Here is a 17,033-nt window from a genome sequence, read left to right as displayed (position 1 = left end):
GCAATTATATCTTTTTTGAGATGCGGCGACCAGAATTGTACACAGTATTCAAGGTGCGGTCTCACCATGGAGCGATACAGAGGCATTATGACATTTTCCGTTTTATTCATCATTCCTTTTCTAATAATTCCCAACATTCTGTTTGCTTTTTTGACTGCCGCAGCACACTGAACCGACGATTTCAATGTGTTATCCACTATGACACCTAGATCTCTTTCTTGGGTTGTAGCACCTAATATGGAACCCAACATCGTGTAATTATAGCATGGGTTATTTTTCCCTATATGCATCACCTTGCACTTATCTTATCTTATGAGTAAGAAGTTTTTTACTATTAAAAATTGATAAAAAATAAATAGTTAAGGGGATTATTCATTGAGTTGGAATTGATTGTACATTAAGTGTCCATTAGATAATAACAGGTGCAGAGGAGCTTTTGGGTTTGTCCCGCTAGAACAAGAGCATCGATATGTAGAGCTTCAGATCGCACTTGTAACAGAAGGACCATGGAACTTCGCATTGATTGAAGTCGCTAGCAAAGCCAGAAGGATGACCCCAGCGCCACCAAAAGTGGAAAGGCCTCGGCAGACAGTGCCCATAGATTGAGAGCATCCATTTGCTCTGACACCTGAAGGCTCTCTGTCCTGGCTTGAGGAAAGAAATACGCCACCACGGGTGCATTGCCTGAAATTATCCTGACCACTGAGCCTCTACAAGCTCGACAAAACACAAGCACACCAGCCAAACTGCACCTGTTTCCAATCTATTGAAGCTCTTGGTGCCCCAGCGATCCATACTACCATTCTGGTGTTTCCAAGGAAACACCCTTCCTGAGAAGATCTGCTGGCAACCAACACTGCAAGTGGATGATCATCTCCAAGAGAAGCCTCACTATGTAGACCTCAAACCATGGAACCTACCAGGAAGTTGCGCTGAAGAGGCAGTATGGCTGCCTTCGCCCAGCGGAAGCCCCCAACATGGCTGGCACTGCTTGTAAATAATGTCACACTGTCAGATGCATAGACGTTCCCAGGGAATGAACTGAAGCAATCAACTTCTGAAAATGACTACCTGGCTGAAAACTCAGCCCTGCTAGAAAACGCCACATATGCCAAAATACTACAGCATCTGAGGCGGCTTTAAGGAGGTCCTGCCTAGCTCTTGCCATGTGAATCTCTTGCAATGCAAATACGGGGAACTAAGATGCTGTCCCTGCGGAAGAAAGCTGCTATCATCACTATGACCTTGAAGGTGCTGGGCACAGTGGCCAGCCAGAAGGGCAAGGCCTGAAACTAATAAGAACTTCCCAAAACAGCAGGAACTGATGTTCGTGATGACTGGGAATGTGTAAAGCGCCTCCAGATGTAGAGAAGTGAGAAGTCCACTGATTGCACTGCTATTGTTATGGCCTGTAGAGTTTCCATTCACCCGCAAATATCCCTTATGGAACACAGTCCCGTATTTTCTTGCAATCTGAGAACAGGAATTACAGCCTTCAAGTCTAAAAGGGATCAGTCTTTTGCGCACCCATAGATTCACCCACAGTCACACCGGTAGATATAGTATACTTGGATTTTCAGAAGGCGTTTGACAAAGTTCCTCATGAGAGGCTTCTAGGAAAAGTAAAAAGTCATGGGATAGGTGGCAATGTCCTTTCGTGGATTGCAAACTGGCTAAAAGACAGGAAACAGAGTAGGATTAAATGGGCAATTTTCTCAATGGAAGGGAGTGGACAGTGGAGTGCCTCAGGGATCTGTATTGGGACCCTTACTTTTCAATATATTTATAAATAATCTGGAAAGAAATACGACGAGTGAGATAATCAAATTTGCAGATGACACAAAATTGTTCAGAGTAGTTAAATCACAAGCAGATTGTGATAAATTGCAGGAAGACCTTGTGAGACTGGAAAATTGGGCATCCAAATGGCAGATGAAATTTAATGTGGATAAGTGTAAGGTGATGCATATAGGGAAAAATAACCCATGCTATAATTACACAATGTTGGGTTCCATATTAAGTGCTACAACCCAAGAGAGAGATCTAGGTGTCATAGTGGATAACACATTGAAATAGTCGGTTCAGTGTGCTGCGGCAGTCAAAAAAGCAAACAATGTTGGGAATTATTAGAAAGGGAATGGTGAATAAAACAGAAAATGTCATAATGCCTCTGTATCGCTCCATGGTGAGACTGCACCTTGAATACTGATCGCCGCATCTCAAAAAAGATATAATTGCGATGGAGAAGGTACAGAGAAGGGCTACCAAAATGATAAGGGGAATGGAACAACTCCCCTATGAGGAAAGACTAAAGAGGTTAGGACTTTTCAGCTTGGAGAAGAGACGGCTGAGGGGGGATATGATAAGAGATGTTTAAAATTATGACAGGTCTAGAACGGGTAGATGTGAATCGGTTATTTACTCTTTCAGATAATAGAAAGACTAGGGGGCACTCCATGAAGTTAGCATGGGGCACATTTAAAACTAATCGGAGAAAGTTCTTTTTCACTCAACGCACAATTAAACTCTGGAATTTGTTGCCAGAGGATGTGGTTAGTGCAGTTAGTATAGCTGTGTTTAAAAAAGGATTGGATAAGTTCTTGGAGGAGAAGTCCATTACCTACTATTAAGTTCATTTAGATAATAACCACCGCTTTTACTAGCAACAGTAACATGGACTAGACTTAATTTTTGGGTACTTGCCAGGTTCTTATGGCCTGGATTGGAAACAGGATGCTGGGCTTGATGGATGCTTGGTCTGACCCAGTATGGCATGTTCTTATGTTCTTATGTACCCCTAGTAGGGATCGACAACTGGGCGTCCAGAGGGGATCCCATAAAGGTTGCCCTGGATCCCAGTCCAATCTCCCCTTCCTGAAGGGACAGAAAAGCAACAGGAATTGGGGCTGGACACAACCCTAGAAATTGCGTTGGGAATGACTCACCGCCGTTTCGCTCATGAAACAGCAGCAGCAAAATCCATGGCGACTGATGGGGCCCATGATGCTCTGCAGTCATGTCCTGTGGCATCCAACCACATCCACTGGTGCCCACTTTTGTGACGGCACTCGTAGGACACATAGCACTCAATGACAGATCACATCAAGGGGCACCAATTGACACTGCACCCAGGGCTTCAATGGTGCTTGACTGTCTTGATCAGTTTAATGGTATATAGGCACCATCCCCGGCGCCCATGGACATTGACAGCTCGGCAGCACAGATAGAGATCCTGATGCCTGAAGGCATCGATTGACCAGCAGCAACCAAAGATGCCAGGGCACCTGCAAGCAGAGGCTCTGTAGCCCAACCCCACCCTAACATCTCATCGGTGCCCAAAGGAACTGATGACTGCCAGAGCCAAAAGTTCCCCTCAGCTCACCTACCTGTTTGAGGGTGTCAATTCTGCAAGCTTGATTGTATCCCTCACCAGTGGCTATGGCTGATATCCTCGCTAGCACTCATTAGCATTGATGCACGAATCCAGGCGGGGCTTCCAATTCCACCCCCCCATTCCACTGGCTCAGGCCCCCCAGATCATTGGTATCCATGGTGATGGGACAAGAGGATGCCTCTCGGTGTCCCGTCAGGATACCACAAGAAGCCTGGAAGGCATCGGACCACTGTGCCTGGATGCCTCAGTGTCCTGGGTGCTTTGAGTGGCTGTCACTCGGCACTCGATCCGTCCAAGGCTGAAACCAGTCTGCTCAGGGCTTCAGTGGCACTCAAGGGCTCTCAAAAGTCCCAGAGGTCAATGGCCTTGACGACCAGGGCGCTCAACGTCGATCCCAGTGCTTCGTTAATGGTGCTTGTCCTCGAGAGCAGCAACGAATGGCATTGGTGGCCACACACAATGGCCTCCATGGGGGCCCCTGCACCTTGATAGCATCAAGGGAGTCGGTGGTAGTGAGGCAGCGCTGCACTGCGAAAGCATTCAGAGTGGCCACGGCAGAGGTCTCCACAGCATGGAGGGTGGCCACAGCATAAGAAAATTATTACTTACCTGCTAATTTTCGTTCCTGTAGTACCATGGATCTGACTCCATCTGCTGGATTGGGGACATAACCCACGGTCTGGACTGATCCAGGTACATACAGGGAACGAGTCATGCAGCTCGATGGCATTGAAGGCTGTTGCAGCATAGAGGCCACGTACCTTGCCGGCCTCGAGGGTGGCTACGCAAGCACCTCTATGGGATCAAGGGCGTTTCCGATGGCATTGATGGGGAACATGGCACTCAATGGCAGTCAAGATCCCTAAAACTAGAGGTCAGTGCCACTACTCCTCCACATAGAGCCCAAGATGTAGATGACTTCGGTGTACTGAGACTATGCCTACAGCACAGAATGCCCTTGTGGCATAGAGGGCAGTCACACACCTCGACTGCAAGTGTGCAGCAGCACCTTGATGGCATACAGTGTGACCATGGCACTCCATGGCAATCCTGGTCCCTGATGTGGTTCTGACATTGATGCATCAGATCAACAGTGTGCTGTTGTGCATGTGCACAACTGAACGTTACAGGGCATGGCACTGAAGTTGTGGTAGCAAGCTGCTTGCAAGGCTCCCACTCACCCTCTCTCTCAAGGATACTGCACTGCCATCACAGGCAAGCAGGAGAGGCTACGTCATCTAGGCCTCCTGCCCATCGGGACTAGTTCCTTTGAATGTGGGGAGGATAAGTTCTCCCCCCTCACAGGAACGATGTGGTCCTCGATCTCTTCACTCTCTGAACCTTCATCAATGCCGATCAATCCGTGAAACGACATGGAACTCCTGCCCGGGTAGAACTCAGGAGTGTCCCCAGGCTCAGTGGCCTAAACAGATCATCCTCGGACTGCATTCAATCAGTCCTTCCAGCTCCTGACAAAGGTACAAAAACAGAGCAAGAAGACGACAGATACTAAACTGCAGGTGCAGTATTTAATAAGGGATAGTAATAAACTCTTCCAGTCTGTACCATCATGTGGCTGGTAGACAGTGGAAAGAGGAAAAAAGGTAAAGAAATAAAAAGTTACCGCAAGGGAAAGGAAAGAAAAACAGCTGTAGCTCTAGAAAACATCACTTACAAAACTGTGAGGAGAGCGCAAAGCTTGACACACGGCTTCCACGACGACATGGCTTAGCGGAAAACAAAGACTGAGGGACTCTGTCTAGGGGGCACAGTGATGACTACAGCTGCACTTGCTCAGAAGGGCATGTTTTAAAATTCTACAGTCTGAGATCAAAGTTCTGGACTGGGGCTCCATCTGTCACCCTTGAGTGAGGATTACCATTCTGCTTGTCCTCAGAATACTGGCAGGCTGATGTTGGGGCAGAGCTGTATATCTCCATCTGCTGGCAGAAGTGCATAATCCACTTGTGGGGATTGCCCTGTGTGAATGCAGAGGAAGTTCTATTTACAAAATCAGTTCATTCTGTTGACAGAAACTTCTCTGAAGAAAATTTCACACAGTTCATTACTTCATGGACTAACCTCTTGTCTTAAAAAAGGATTTTCCTTCTTCAGTTCTTCAGAGAAGTCTTCTCCTTCAAGCCATTCCTTCATACCAGTCTGTTCCACCCAGGAGTTCAGTGTGACCAAGGATACTGCTCGCACGTTATTCTGGAGCAGACAACACAAGAAAATGCCAACACAAACTTCAGCTCACACTGCAGACTAAGTTGAATGCAACTAGAGGTACACACTTAATCCCTTGGACCTCAAACTGAGTCAAAACACCAAATGAATGTTAACTATCACAGATGGGCCTTTCAAATATACATTTAGTTGAAATTGTTGCTGCATTAACTTGAATGGGCACTGTGATTTAGCTGTTTGAAAAGTGGTTCGAAAAAATGTTGGTCTGTATAGGGTTTGTGAAGGCTCCCACAGCTAGAATCCTTCAGGATAGATGATCACAGCATTAAATCTGCCCTTCACACTTTCTTCAATGTATAGATATATTCTTTTCCCACATTGATATCTGAAAGTCTGCATCCTTGCTGTTTTTTTGAAGACCTTAGATTCTACATCCTACAGATTGTTTCATTATTATGGTGGGGTGAGACAGAGAACTTGCTTTAATGAGTGGAACAAAGGCTCATTTTAAATTCCAATGGATTTAATCAAGAACAATCTTTCAATAGCTTGTGATTTAAAAAAACTATTTTGTATATTTTATTTCTTATTTGAATGTTTGATTTTTTTTTTTTTTAATAATTTCTAAGAATTTTTAGTTTATATATTTGGTTATTTAATTATTTTTTAGATTTCTTAGATTTTATATTTATTCTTTAACTATTTTATTCTATTTCATTTATTTATTTGCATATACTGATGGGGTTAAACTACTGGCATTTTGTTACTTGGGGTATTTGAGGTTTTTTTTTTTTTATATTGAGTCCTACAGCTTTTGTTTTCTTCACACTTTGTTCAGACTAGCATAATTGAATTTGACTTTGTGGCAGCTCATTTTGGAGAGAAACCTCTAAAGAGAAATACCCAACATAGTATCTAACTTAGAGAGTCATTGTCAAAAGCGTCATTGTACACACATTGTGCTTATGGTAATTATACACATTTCTTGTTCTATACATCATTTTTCTAAGACTTTAACCAGTTAAGCCTTTTAAATTTTGTTTTACTTGGAAGTTGATAGTATACCATTTCCATTGTCTATTTTTTTTTTTTTTTACTATATACAGTACCTTACAATTGGTTATGCATATGGTTTAGTACAAGGAAAGCAGAATTGCTTACCTGTAACAGGTGTTCTCCCAGGACAGCAAGATGTAGTCCTCGCATATGGGTGACGTCACTGGATGGAGCCCTATCACTGAGAACTTTGGCTGGCACACTGAGCATGCCCAGCATGCCATGATCCCTCGAGCCACAGGGGCCTCCCTTCAGTCTCTTGTTTAGCAATAAGAGCGAGCGAACAATAAAATAAAACTTAAATTGGACCCAACTCTGCGGGGAAGCGGGTGGGTTTCGTGAGGACTACATCCTGTTGTCCTGGGATAACACCTGTTACAGGTAAGCAACTCTGCTTTATCCCAGGACAAACAGGATGATAGTCCTCACATATGGGTGATTAGCAAGCTACAGGCTGAATCATATTTGTTTCGTACCAACAGCATACAACCTGTGCTACGGGCACAACAACTGGTGTACTGTTGGAAAAAATGAGGAAGCCTGAAATCACAGCAGGTTAGATGGGGAAGGAGTTGGGATTATACTGGAAATAAGTTCTTTAAGACAGATTGTCCAAAGGCTGAATCTTGCTGTCCTTCCTTGTCCAAGCAGTAATGGGCTGCAAATGTGTAGAGAGCTCCATGTTGCAGCCTTACAAATTTCAGCAATTGGTACGGAACGATAGTGCGCTACTAAGGTTGACATTGCTCTTATGGAGTGCGCCTTTACTCGCCCTTGGAGAGGAAGGCCTGCTTTTTCATAGCAGAAATCTATACCATCTGCTAGCCAGTTGGAGACAGTTTGTCCACTGCCATACCCAGTTTGTTTTTGTCAAAAGAAACAAAGAGCTGGGTGGATTTCCTATGGATTGCAGTGCAGTCTAGGTAATATGCAAGTCAACGTTTACAGTCTAATACGTGTAGAACCCTTTCACCTTGGTGAGAGTGAGGTCTTGGGAAGAATGTGGCAAGACTATAGACTGATTCAAGTGGAAGTTAGTAACCACCTTGGGAAGGAATTTTGGGGGAGTATGCAGGACCACTGTCATGTAGGAACCTTGTATAGGGTGAGTATGTGACAAGTGCTTGTAACTCACTAACTCTTCTAGCATACTAGGAAGAGATACTAGGAAGAGAACTTTCCATGTAAGAAATTTATCACTACAGGAATCTATGGGCTGAAAGGGAGAACACATGAGCCTTGTTAGTACTACATTAAGGTCCCATTTTGTAACTGGTGGCAGTTATGGGGGGTTTAACTGAATTAAACATCTCATAAACCTACTGACAAGGGGTTGTACTGATATTGGGGCATCCCCTACTCCTTTGTGATAAGCTGAGATAGCACTCAGATGTACCCTTACTGACTTAGTCTGGAGACCAGAGTCTGAAAGGTGCCAGAGATAGTCCAATAAAGATGATGGGGGGGCAGGAAAAGGGGTCAATACTTTTCTGCGTGCACCAAGTGGTGAATCTTTTCCACTTACGATAGGATTTTTGTGAGTAAGGTTTTCGTGAAGCTACAAGCACTTGAGAGACCTTAGTTGAAAGATTGAGTGGTTGAAGGATCAAGCTTTCAACATCCATGCTGTGAGGGATAGGGTTTGAAGGTTGGGATGGCGCAACCTGCCCTGGTCCTGAGTTATGAGAGTTGGTGCTGTGCCCAGGTGAATTGGCTCCCTTATCGAGAGGTCGATAAGTTTGGGAAGCCACACTGTCAGGGCCAATACGGGGCTATGAGTATCATTGACCCTTTGTCCTGTTGTAGCTTCATTAGAGTTTTGGCTATCAGCAGTATCGGAGGATACGCGTATAGGAGGCCTGAGTTCCAGGGGCGAGCAAAGGAATCCATGGCTAACTGGTTTCTCTGCTTGTGTAGGGAGCAGAATGTGATTCAGTTCAAAGGCAAAGAGGTCTATTGTTGGTTGACTCCACAGTTGGAATAGTATGGTGGTTACTACAGGATCCAGGGGCCACTCGTTGGGGTGGAACTGACGACTGAGGCAATCCGCAACTACGTTGAGTACGCCTGCTAGATAAGTGACCCGGAGTAACATGGAATGTGACAGGACCCAGTCCCAAATCTGCGCAACTTCTTGGCAGAGGAGATAAGAGCCTGTGCCTCCTTACTTGTTCAGGTACCACATTGCAACTGTGTTGTCCATTTGTATGAGAACAGTCTTGTGTGAAAGGCAGTCCTTGAATGCATAGAGCTCATAACGTATAGCTCGAAGCTCCAGGAAGTTGATTTGAAATGTTGCTTTGAGTTTTGTCCAAGTACCTCGAGTCTGAAGATTTTCTATGCGCTCCCAGCCTAAGGTGGATGCATCTATAGTTAAGGTCACTTGTGGAACTGGTTGCAGGAACGGTAGGCCTGTTAGCAAGTTGTTCGTGTTCGTCCACCAGAGGAGAGATGACTGTAACTGGTGGGTTATTTGAATCGGCGACAACAGTGGTTGAAAAGCTTGGAGCCACTGTGATCTCAAAGTCCATTGCATCATTCTCATGGCTAATCTGGCCATAAGGGTGATGTGAACCTTGGAAGCCACCATCCCCATGGCCCGATCAACCGTGGCAAAGAAAGAAAAAAAAGAAAATTGCTAAAATGGCGCCCGTTCCCACGCTGAGTGGGAACAGGTCTGGGGAACTGCACTGCGGCCGCCCGAGCCTCTCCGACTCAACTATGCTTTAAAACTGTGATTCTGGTGGCTCCTGATGATCCCTCCCCCCTTGGGGAGACAGGCTGAGCACAGGCCATCCCTGAAGACATGCGCGCGCTACAGGCCACACCGGCATCAATGGAGCTGACTGCAATGGGGAGAATGGCAGGAGAAAGGCAATCCATTCGCGGCTTACCCACCGGCAATGGAGCACAGAGGCAACGGCCCGGTCAGCGAGCAACTCTGCTTTTTTTTTTTTTTTTTAAACTGTGAGAGTGCGTCTTTGGGTCCTGTGCCTCTGGGGGTGAGTGAGCTGGGCTCCCCGGTATCACCCCAAAATGCCAGGGGTAGGAGTGGTGGACAGGGTCCTCAACCCCCACTCCAACAGCCTCAAGTACCAGGGGGGATGGTCCTGCCAACCTCCTGGGAGGCTTGAGAGGCTGCCTTGTGCTTGCTGGGTTTCTTCTTCCTTTTCTTTTTTTTTTAATTATTCCTTCAGCTAAAACGTCTAACTTTTTTTTAACTTTCTAACTACAGACTGTAAGGGTTCGCACCTCCACCATCTGCTGGAGACAGAAATACTGACAGTCTGTAGGTGGCACCTGAGGGTATAAGGCAGAGTCAGTCAAAACTTCTGTCTCCATCTGCTGATGGGGAGGCAAAACCCAGGAGTCTGGACTGATCCGGGTACTGACATTATGCACAAATGCAACAGAGTCCTCCACTCTGCTCCTCAAGCCTGCTGATACCCCAAGTCTTAAGGCGCATGGTCACACTACTTCCCTCAAATGCTCTCCTGAGCCAAAGGTGCTGCTATCTCCTCTGTTGTGCCACCTGCAGCTCCTGCTTTCTGTCTATTCCCCCCCCCCCCCCCCCCCCCCCCCAGAGTTGCCACCTGAGGAAGACAACCCAGCAAAGGGAAGAAAAGCAAGTACTTTCCTGTGCTGACCCTCTTCAGTGAGTCACCAGGAGAAACTCTGGAAAGGGAGGGAACCAGACTACGGGCCAAGACACAGGGCTATCAGCCCCTGGGGCTCACTCTAATCCAGAGGAGATGGTCCTTCCCAGGCTACAATACCCTTGGGAGCATTTTCCAAATTACTTTTTTAAAATTGTTATTAATTTTGAATGTCAGTGTCCAAGTGCTTTACACCTATCATCTGCTAGAGACAGAGAAATACTAAGGGACTGCAGGTGGCATACTGCCTAAATACTACAGTTTGTAACACCTTTCTTCTTTGTCTCCTTTGGCTGGTAGGGATGTAAAACTCAGGTGTGTTTAAATCCCATCTAAAGATCTATCTTTTTGAACCACTTTTAAATCTTATGCCCAACTGTCTGCTTTTAGTTTTACAACTAACTTTTTTCTTTTTAACCATTGTCTTTCTTTAGGAAATACTCAGTCTTTATCCTGTATGTCATTAGATCATAAGCTTTACTGAGCAGGGACTGTCATTTTGTATGTTTGTACAGCGTTGTCTATGTCATGTAATGCTATAGAAATGTTTAAGTGGTAGGAGCGTCTGGACTGATCTGGGTATGAAAAGGAACACAAAACTTGTTACTTTTGCTTTTGAGAAGATGTGCCTTTTTGTCATGGTAACCTCAGCACATACAATTTCCACTCAAAAGAAAATTATTCCTTACCTGCTAATTTTCGTTCCTGTAGTACCATGGATCAGTCCAGACGGTGGGTTATGTCTCCCGTCCAGCAGATGGAGTCAGAACAGACTTCGAGGGACATCACCAACATAAGCCAGTACACCCTCTGCTGGAGCTCAGTATCATGTATAGCAAAGCCCGATGAGCCCGAGAACAGTCTGGATCAAGTTACTTAACCATGCATTAAACATGAAATAATCAGAAATAACAATAAATAGTTAACGAGCGGCAAACACCCAACTTGTAGGGAGCTGTGAACAGTGGCAAGGAAAACAAACTGAGAAATACAGAAGACATCGACAGTGAGCAAACCCGAGCAGAAGCAGAAATCCCAGAGCGGTGGGCGTCTGGACTGATCCATGGTACTACAGGAACGAAAATTAGCAGGTAAGGAATAATTTTCTTTTCCCTGTACGTACCAGGATCAGTCCAGACCTGTGGGATGTACCAAAGCTTCCCTAAACCAGGTGGGCCCCTGAAAGCCCTGCTCGGAGAACCTGGCCGCCAAAATGCCCAGTAGCTGACGATGCCAGGTGAAGTCTATAATGTCTTGAGAAAGTGTGCAGAGACTTCCACGTCGCTGCCCGGCAAATCTCTTGGGAAGAGACGGAACGGACTTCCGCCCAGGACGCAGCCTGCGAGCGTGTCGAGTGAGCTATAACGCCGCGGGGCGTGGTCCGTCCCGCTCCAATGTAAGACACGGAGATTGCGTCTTTTAGCCATCGCGCAATCGTTGTCTTCGAGGCCTGAGACCCCTTCTTCGGACCCGACCAGAGGACGAATAGATGATCGGAGACCCGGAAGTCATTAGTAACCTCCAAGTAGCGGAGCAAGGTGCGCTTGACATCCAAGAGGCGAAGGGCCCGTGATTCATCGGGACCGAACGCCGGGAGTTCCACCGTCTGATTCAAGTGGAAAGACGAGACCACCTTCGGGAGAAACGAAGGGACGGTACGAAGAGAAACTCCAGAATCCGTAAATCGGAGGTAAGGCTCCCTGCAGGACAATGCTTGAAGCTCCGAGATGCGGCGCGCTGAACAAATGGCAACGAGGAAGACCGTCTTGAGAGTGAGGTCCTTAAGAGTCGCTCCACGAATCGGTTCAAAAGGCACCTGAGCACTAGGTTGAGACTCCAGGATGGACAAGGATCCCGTACCGGTGGCCGTATGTGCTTGACACCCTTGAGGAAACGTGCGATGTCCGGTTGGAGGAGAAGAGAACCGTCTCCCTGCACAAGGGAATTCAGGGCCGCCACCTGGACTCGAAGAGAATTATATGCGAGCCCCTTATCCAGGCCATCCTGAAGGAACTGGAGAATCGATGGTACAGAGGCCTCCGTGGGCCAAAACCCTCGGGTAGAGCACCAGATCTCGAAGACCCTCCAGACTCGTACGTAAGCCACCGAAGTGGAGGATTTGCGGGCCCGCAGCATGGTCGAAACTACGGCCTCCGGGTAGCCTCTGCGTCGGAGGCGTCGCCGTTCAAAAGCCATGCCGCAAGCCAAAAGAGTTCGGCCTGCTCGAAATATACCGGCCCCTGGTGCAGCAGACGAGGGAGATGTCCTAGATGAACCGGGTCCGTCCACTGCCAACTGTAGGAGGTCTGCGAACCAAGGTCGATGCGGCCACTCCGGGGCAACGAGAATCACGGGCCCCTGATGAGCTTCTATACTGCGAAGAATCTTGCCCACCAAGGGCCAAGGAGGAAAGACGTAGAGCAGACGGTGTGCCGGCCACGGAAGAACCAGGGCATCTACCCCTTCCGCGCCGCGCTCCCTCCTGCGGCTGAAGAATCGTGGAGCTTTGGAATTGGGTCCAGGTGTGGCGCGTCCCATCGGCGTATCAGTAACTGCATCGCCTCGTCGGCGAGAGACCATTCGCCAGGATCCAGCTGTTGCCGGCTCAGGTAGTCCGCCTGGATGTTGTCCACCCCGGCGATGTGGGAGGCTGCGAGGCGAACAAGGTGAATCTCTGCCCACGCCATTAGAGGTGTCGATTCGAGCGAAACATGCTTGCTCCTTGTGCCGCCTTGCCGATTGATGTATGCCACGGTGGTGGCGTTGTCCGAGAGAATCCTTACTTCTCTGTTTTGCACCAATGGAAGGAAACGATGGAGCGCCAGGCATACCGCCCTGGTTTCCAGGCGGTTGATCGGCCACGTTGCTTCTACCGGGGACCACGTTCCCTGCGTGGCGCTGCGTTCGCAGACGGCGCCCCATCCCACGAGGCTGGCATCGGTGGTGACTACCACCCAATTGGGTACCTCGAGGGAGACTCCGCGAGCCAGGTTCGCCGGATCCAGCCACCAATCGAGACTGGCCCTGGCGGTTGGTGGGAGTGGCAGGACAACTTGATAATCCTGAGATACTGGTTTCCACCTGGAGAGGAGAGCCGTCTGCAGGGGACGCAGATGCGCAAATGCCCAGGGCACCATATCGATAGTGGAGGCCATCACGCCCAACAGCTGAAGATAATCCCAGGAGGTGGGTTCCGTCAACGCATAGAAGCGACAGACATGTTCCCGCAATGACTGGGCCTTGTCCAGGCGCAAGAACACCTTGCCCTGATGCGTGTCGAAGCTGGCCCCCAAGAAGTCCAAACGCTGAGAGGGCACCAGGGAGCTCTTGGAGAAGTTCACCACCCAGCCCAGGGAGCGAAGGACCTGGACAACCCGGGCTACCGAGGCCTGCCCGTGGCCGAAGGACTTCGCACGAATCAGCCAGTCGTCCAGATAGGGATGTACCAGGATGCCCTCCTTCCTTAGGGACGCTGCCACGACAACCATGATCTTGGTAAATGTACGAGGTGCGGTCGCCAAGCCGAACGGGAGAGCCGTGAATTGGAAATGCTGACCCAGTACCTTGAAGCGGAGAAATCGGCGGTGAGCCGGAAGGATGGGAATGTGCAGGTAGGCTTCCGTCAGATCCAAGGAGGCCAGAAACTCTCCCTGGTGTACCGCCGCAATCACTGAGTGGAGCGTCTCCATGCGAAACCGGCTGACGCGCAGAGACTTGTTGACCTCCTTCAGATCGAGGATGGGCCGAAAGGAACCGTCCTTCTTGGGCACGACAAAGTAGATGGAATAGTGGCCCAAGCCCACCTCGCCGAAGGGGACGGCGGAGATGGCCCCTATACTCTGCAGCCGATCCAGCGTTTGTTGCACTGCCGCCCTCTTGAGGTCCGAGCCGCAGGGGGAGAAGAGGAACTGGTCCCTTGGAGGGCGGACAAACTCCAAGGCGTAGCCGTCCCTTATAGTGTCCAAGACCCACTGGTCTGCGGAGATACGCACCCACTCCTCGTAGAAGTCCGCCAGCCGACCCCCTACCCTGGGAGTGGGGGAGTGGGTGACTGGCATCATTGGGTAGACTTTGGCGGAGGGTTGCTCTGCCCTGATCCGTCACGCGTGGATCTCCGCCCACGAAAGGACCGCGGCCAGGCCTGGGATCTGGAGGAGCCTGTGCGGGGCCCAGGCTGCCTGTAAGACCTATAGCGCCAATGCGCTCTGGCCCTGGTTCTGGCAGAGGCAAAGGACCGTGAAGGACGATGCCGATCCTCAGGGAGCCGGTGGACTGCATTCTCCCCCAGGGACTTGATGATTTGATCCAAATAGTCTCCAAAAAGAAACTTGCCCCGGAAAGGCAAGGAGCCCAAGCTCGACTTGGAGGAGGCATCTGCCGCCCAGTTGCGCAGCCAGAGTAACCATCGGGCCGCTACCACCGATACCATGGACTGTGCAAGTACTCGAAAAAGGTCATACAGGGCATCAGCCCCATAGGCTATGGCAGATTCCAAGCGGTCCGCCTGTGCAGTCTCATCGGGCGGCAGAGTCTGGAAAGTAAGATGTTGCTGCACCCAACGAAGGCTGGCCCTTTGCGTAAGCGAGGTACACATCACGGCCCGCATTCCAAGGGCGGAGACTTCGAAAACCCTTTTTAGGAAAACTTCCAGCTTACGGTCCTGGGTATCCCGCAGGGCCGTGCCGCCCGTGACCGGAATCGTTGTCCTCTTGGTAACCGCCGAAACAGCCGAGTCCACCTTGGGAACCTTAATGAGATCCAAGAAGTCTTCAGGCAGGGGATACAATTTTTTCATGGCCCGTGTGACCTTCAAAGATGCTTCAGGAGCTTCCCACTCCCTGGTGAGGAGCTGCAGAAAGGAATCATGGATGGGGAAAGCCCGAGGTCTGGGGCGAAGGGTGGCGAGGACCGGGTCCCCCTTCTTGGATGAAGTAGCGACTGCGGGAGCAACTGGAGCCGGCGGATCCGGAGGAGGATCAAGATCCAGTTCCAGGAGGATCTGCGGAATCAAGTCATTCAGCTCATCTCTCTGAAAATCCTAAGTGCGAGAGGGTCGTCGCCTTCGGACGGCGGGTCCGACTGCGCAGGGTCCGGTGGATCTGGGGAGGCCCCCCCTGATGGCGCAGCCGCTCCCGTAGCCCCCAGGGCAGTCCATAAGCGAGGTATCAATCCAGGGGCCCCTGACACAGAACCCACAGGTCGGGGGGCGCAGTAGGAGAAGCCGGGGGGACCCTAGGGGTCTTGGCCGGTGGAGGGCCCGGGGGAAGACCCCCGGGGGCCCCCAGTCCCTGCAAATAAGCGCTATGCATTAGCAAAATGAACTCCGGTGAGAAGCGCGGCAAGCTGGGAGGGGGCCCTGAGGAGGGGACCTCCGGGGGCTCCTGGTTGGTCAATCCCCCCTCCGGGGATAAATTCGGAGGAGAAACCTCCCGAAAATCCCTCCGCTCTTGCGCCGAGTCCGGGGCAGCATCGTGCTGCAAGTGTAAAATGGCCGTCGTTCCCGCCAATGGCAGCGACGTGGCCGGCCCGCGCCGCGGGGAGGGGAGAAAGGAAAAAGTGCTGAGGGGCTGCGAGGTGCCTTCCCCACCGGGGAGGCACCTCGCACAGATCCCCTCCCGTGAAATCCTAGATCCCGGCTCGCCGCAGGCCGCACAACGGGACAGCCGCGGCATGAGGAGCGCCGGAGAAAACAACAGCTAAAACCACGGGGGGGGGGGGGCCCAGAGCGCAAAATTAGTGCCACGGGGGGGCCGAAAACGGCCTGCGCTGCCCGCCGAAGGAATCCCTGAGCGCGGGGGAATCGCCCTCCCCACCGCAGTGACCCGAGGAAACAAAATTGCTTCGGGGCCGCGGAACAAAAACAAGGACGCGGAGAGGCCGGCACCACCGGCGTCCACGAGGCACCAGCGCTCCGAAAGAAAGCTGCAAGACAACAAAACACAAATCCTGCAAAAAAAACCAGAAGCTAACACTTACCCCGGCCAGGAAAAGAGAAGAAAATTACAGCGAAGGAGGCAGAAGGGCCCTTAGCCATGCCTCCCCAAAAATTGAACAATTTACTTTTTTACCAACTTTAACAAACATTAACAAACTTGATCCAAAGAATAAGGAAGTGACAGAAGAAAGAAGAAATAAGGAAGACCTAAGGCCCTGTCACCCTGGGGAAGCTACCGGTTCCCCAACTCTCATCTGCTGGAGTCAGAAAGATACTGAGCTCCAGCAGAGGGTGTACTGGCTTATGTTGGTGACGTCCCTCGAAGTCTGTTCTGACTCCATCTGCTGGACGGGGGACATAACCCACCGTCTGGACTGATCCTGGTACGTACAGGGAATGAGAAGATTACCCAAAACCTTCAATTCTGGAATAAGCAAGCTTTTAAGACAGCTGAAGAATGTGCAGCACACATCTGAGGTCAGAAGCTAACAGGTCACGTTAGAGTAATGTCAAAAGCACCACATCCACAGCCTTGACATGGAGCACTGTGGGCTTCTATAATAGGCACTCATGAGTGGAAGCATCTGTTCCTATCTTCATACACATCTGAGCTCAGTCCTCAGCTGTTTTAATTGGATGGATTAACACACCAAGAATCATATCACAGAATCATTGTCCCAGGGCTCTTACCTATGCTGTGCCCCAGCTAGCCCAGAACATTCTGCTGATTACCGAGAAGGTTCAAACTGTCTGGAATCCAAGACCTTTTTCCTTGCAGTGTTCCAGCTTAGAGAGTGTCCCCATT

General features: G+C 49.6%; 1 protein-coding gene across 6 annotated transcripts in view; it reads right to left on the bottom strand.

Annotated features, from left to right (window-relative positions):
* Positions 1–17,033, bottom strand: part of CKAP5 (cytoskeleton associated protein 5) — a 300,340-nt gene that overhangs the window by 116,849 nt on the left and 166,458 nt on the right. For all 6 annotated transcript variants that reach the window (XM_029583093.1, XM_029583094.1, XM_029583096.1 and 3 more), the window contains exon 24: positions 5,477–5,605. In XM_029583093.1, coding sequence (XP_029438953.1) covers positions 5,477–5,605 — 129 coding nt within the window. The remainder of the gene's footprint in view (positions 1–5,476; positions 5,606–17,033) is intronic.

The sequence above is a fragment of the Rhinatrema bivittatum genome, chromosome 17, assembly GCF_901001135.1.
Source record: "Rhinatrema bivittatum chromosome 17, aRhiBiv1.1, whole genome shotgun sequence".
Classification (NCBI taxonomy): domain Eukaryota; kingdom Metazoa; phylum Chordata; class Amphibia; order Gymnophiona; family Rhinatrematidae; genus Rhinatrema; species Rhinatrema bivittatum.
The sequence above is the reverse complement of the archived record's forward strand: the minus strand, read 5'-3'. Positions and strand labels throughout refer to the sequence as shown.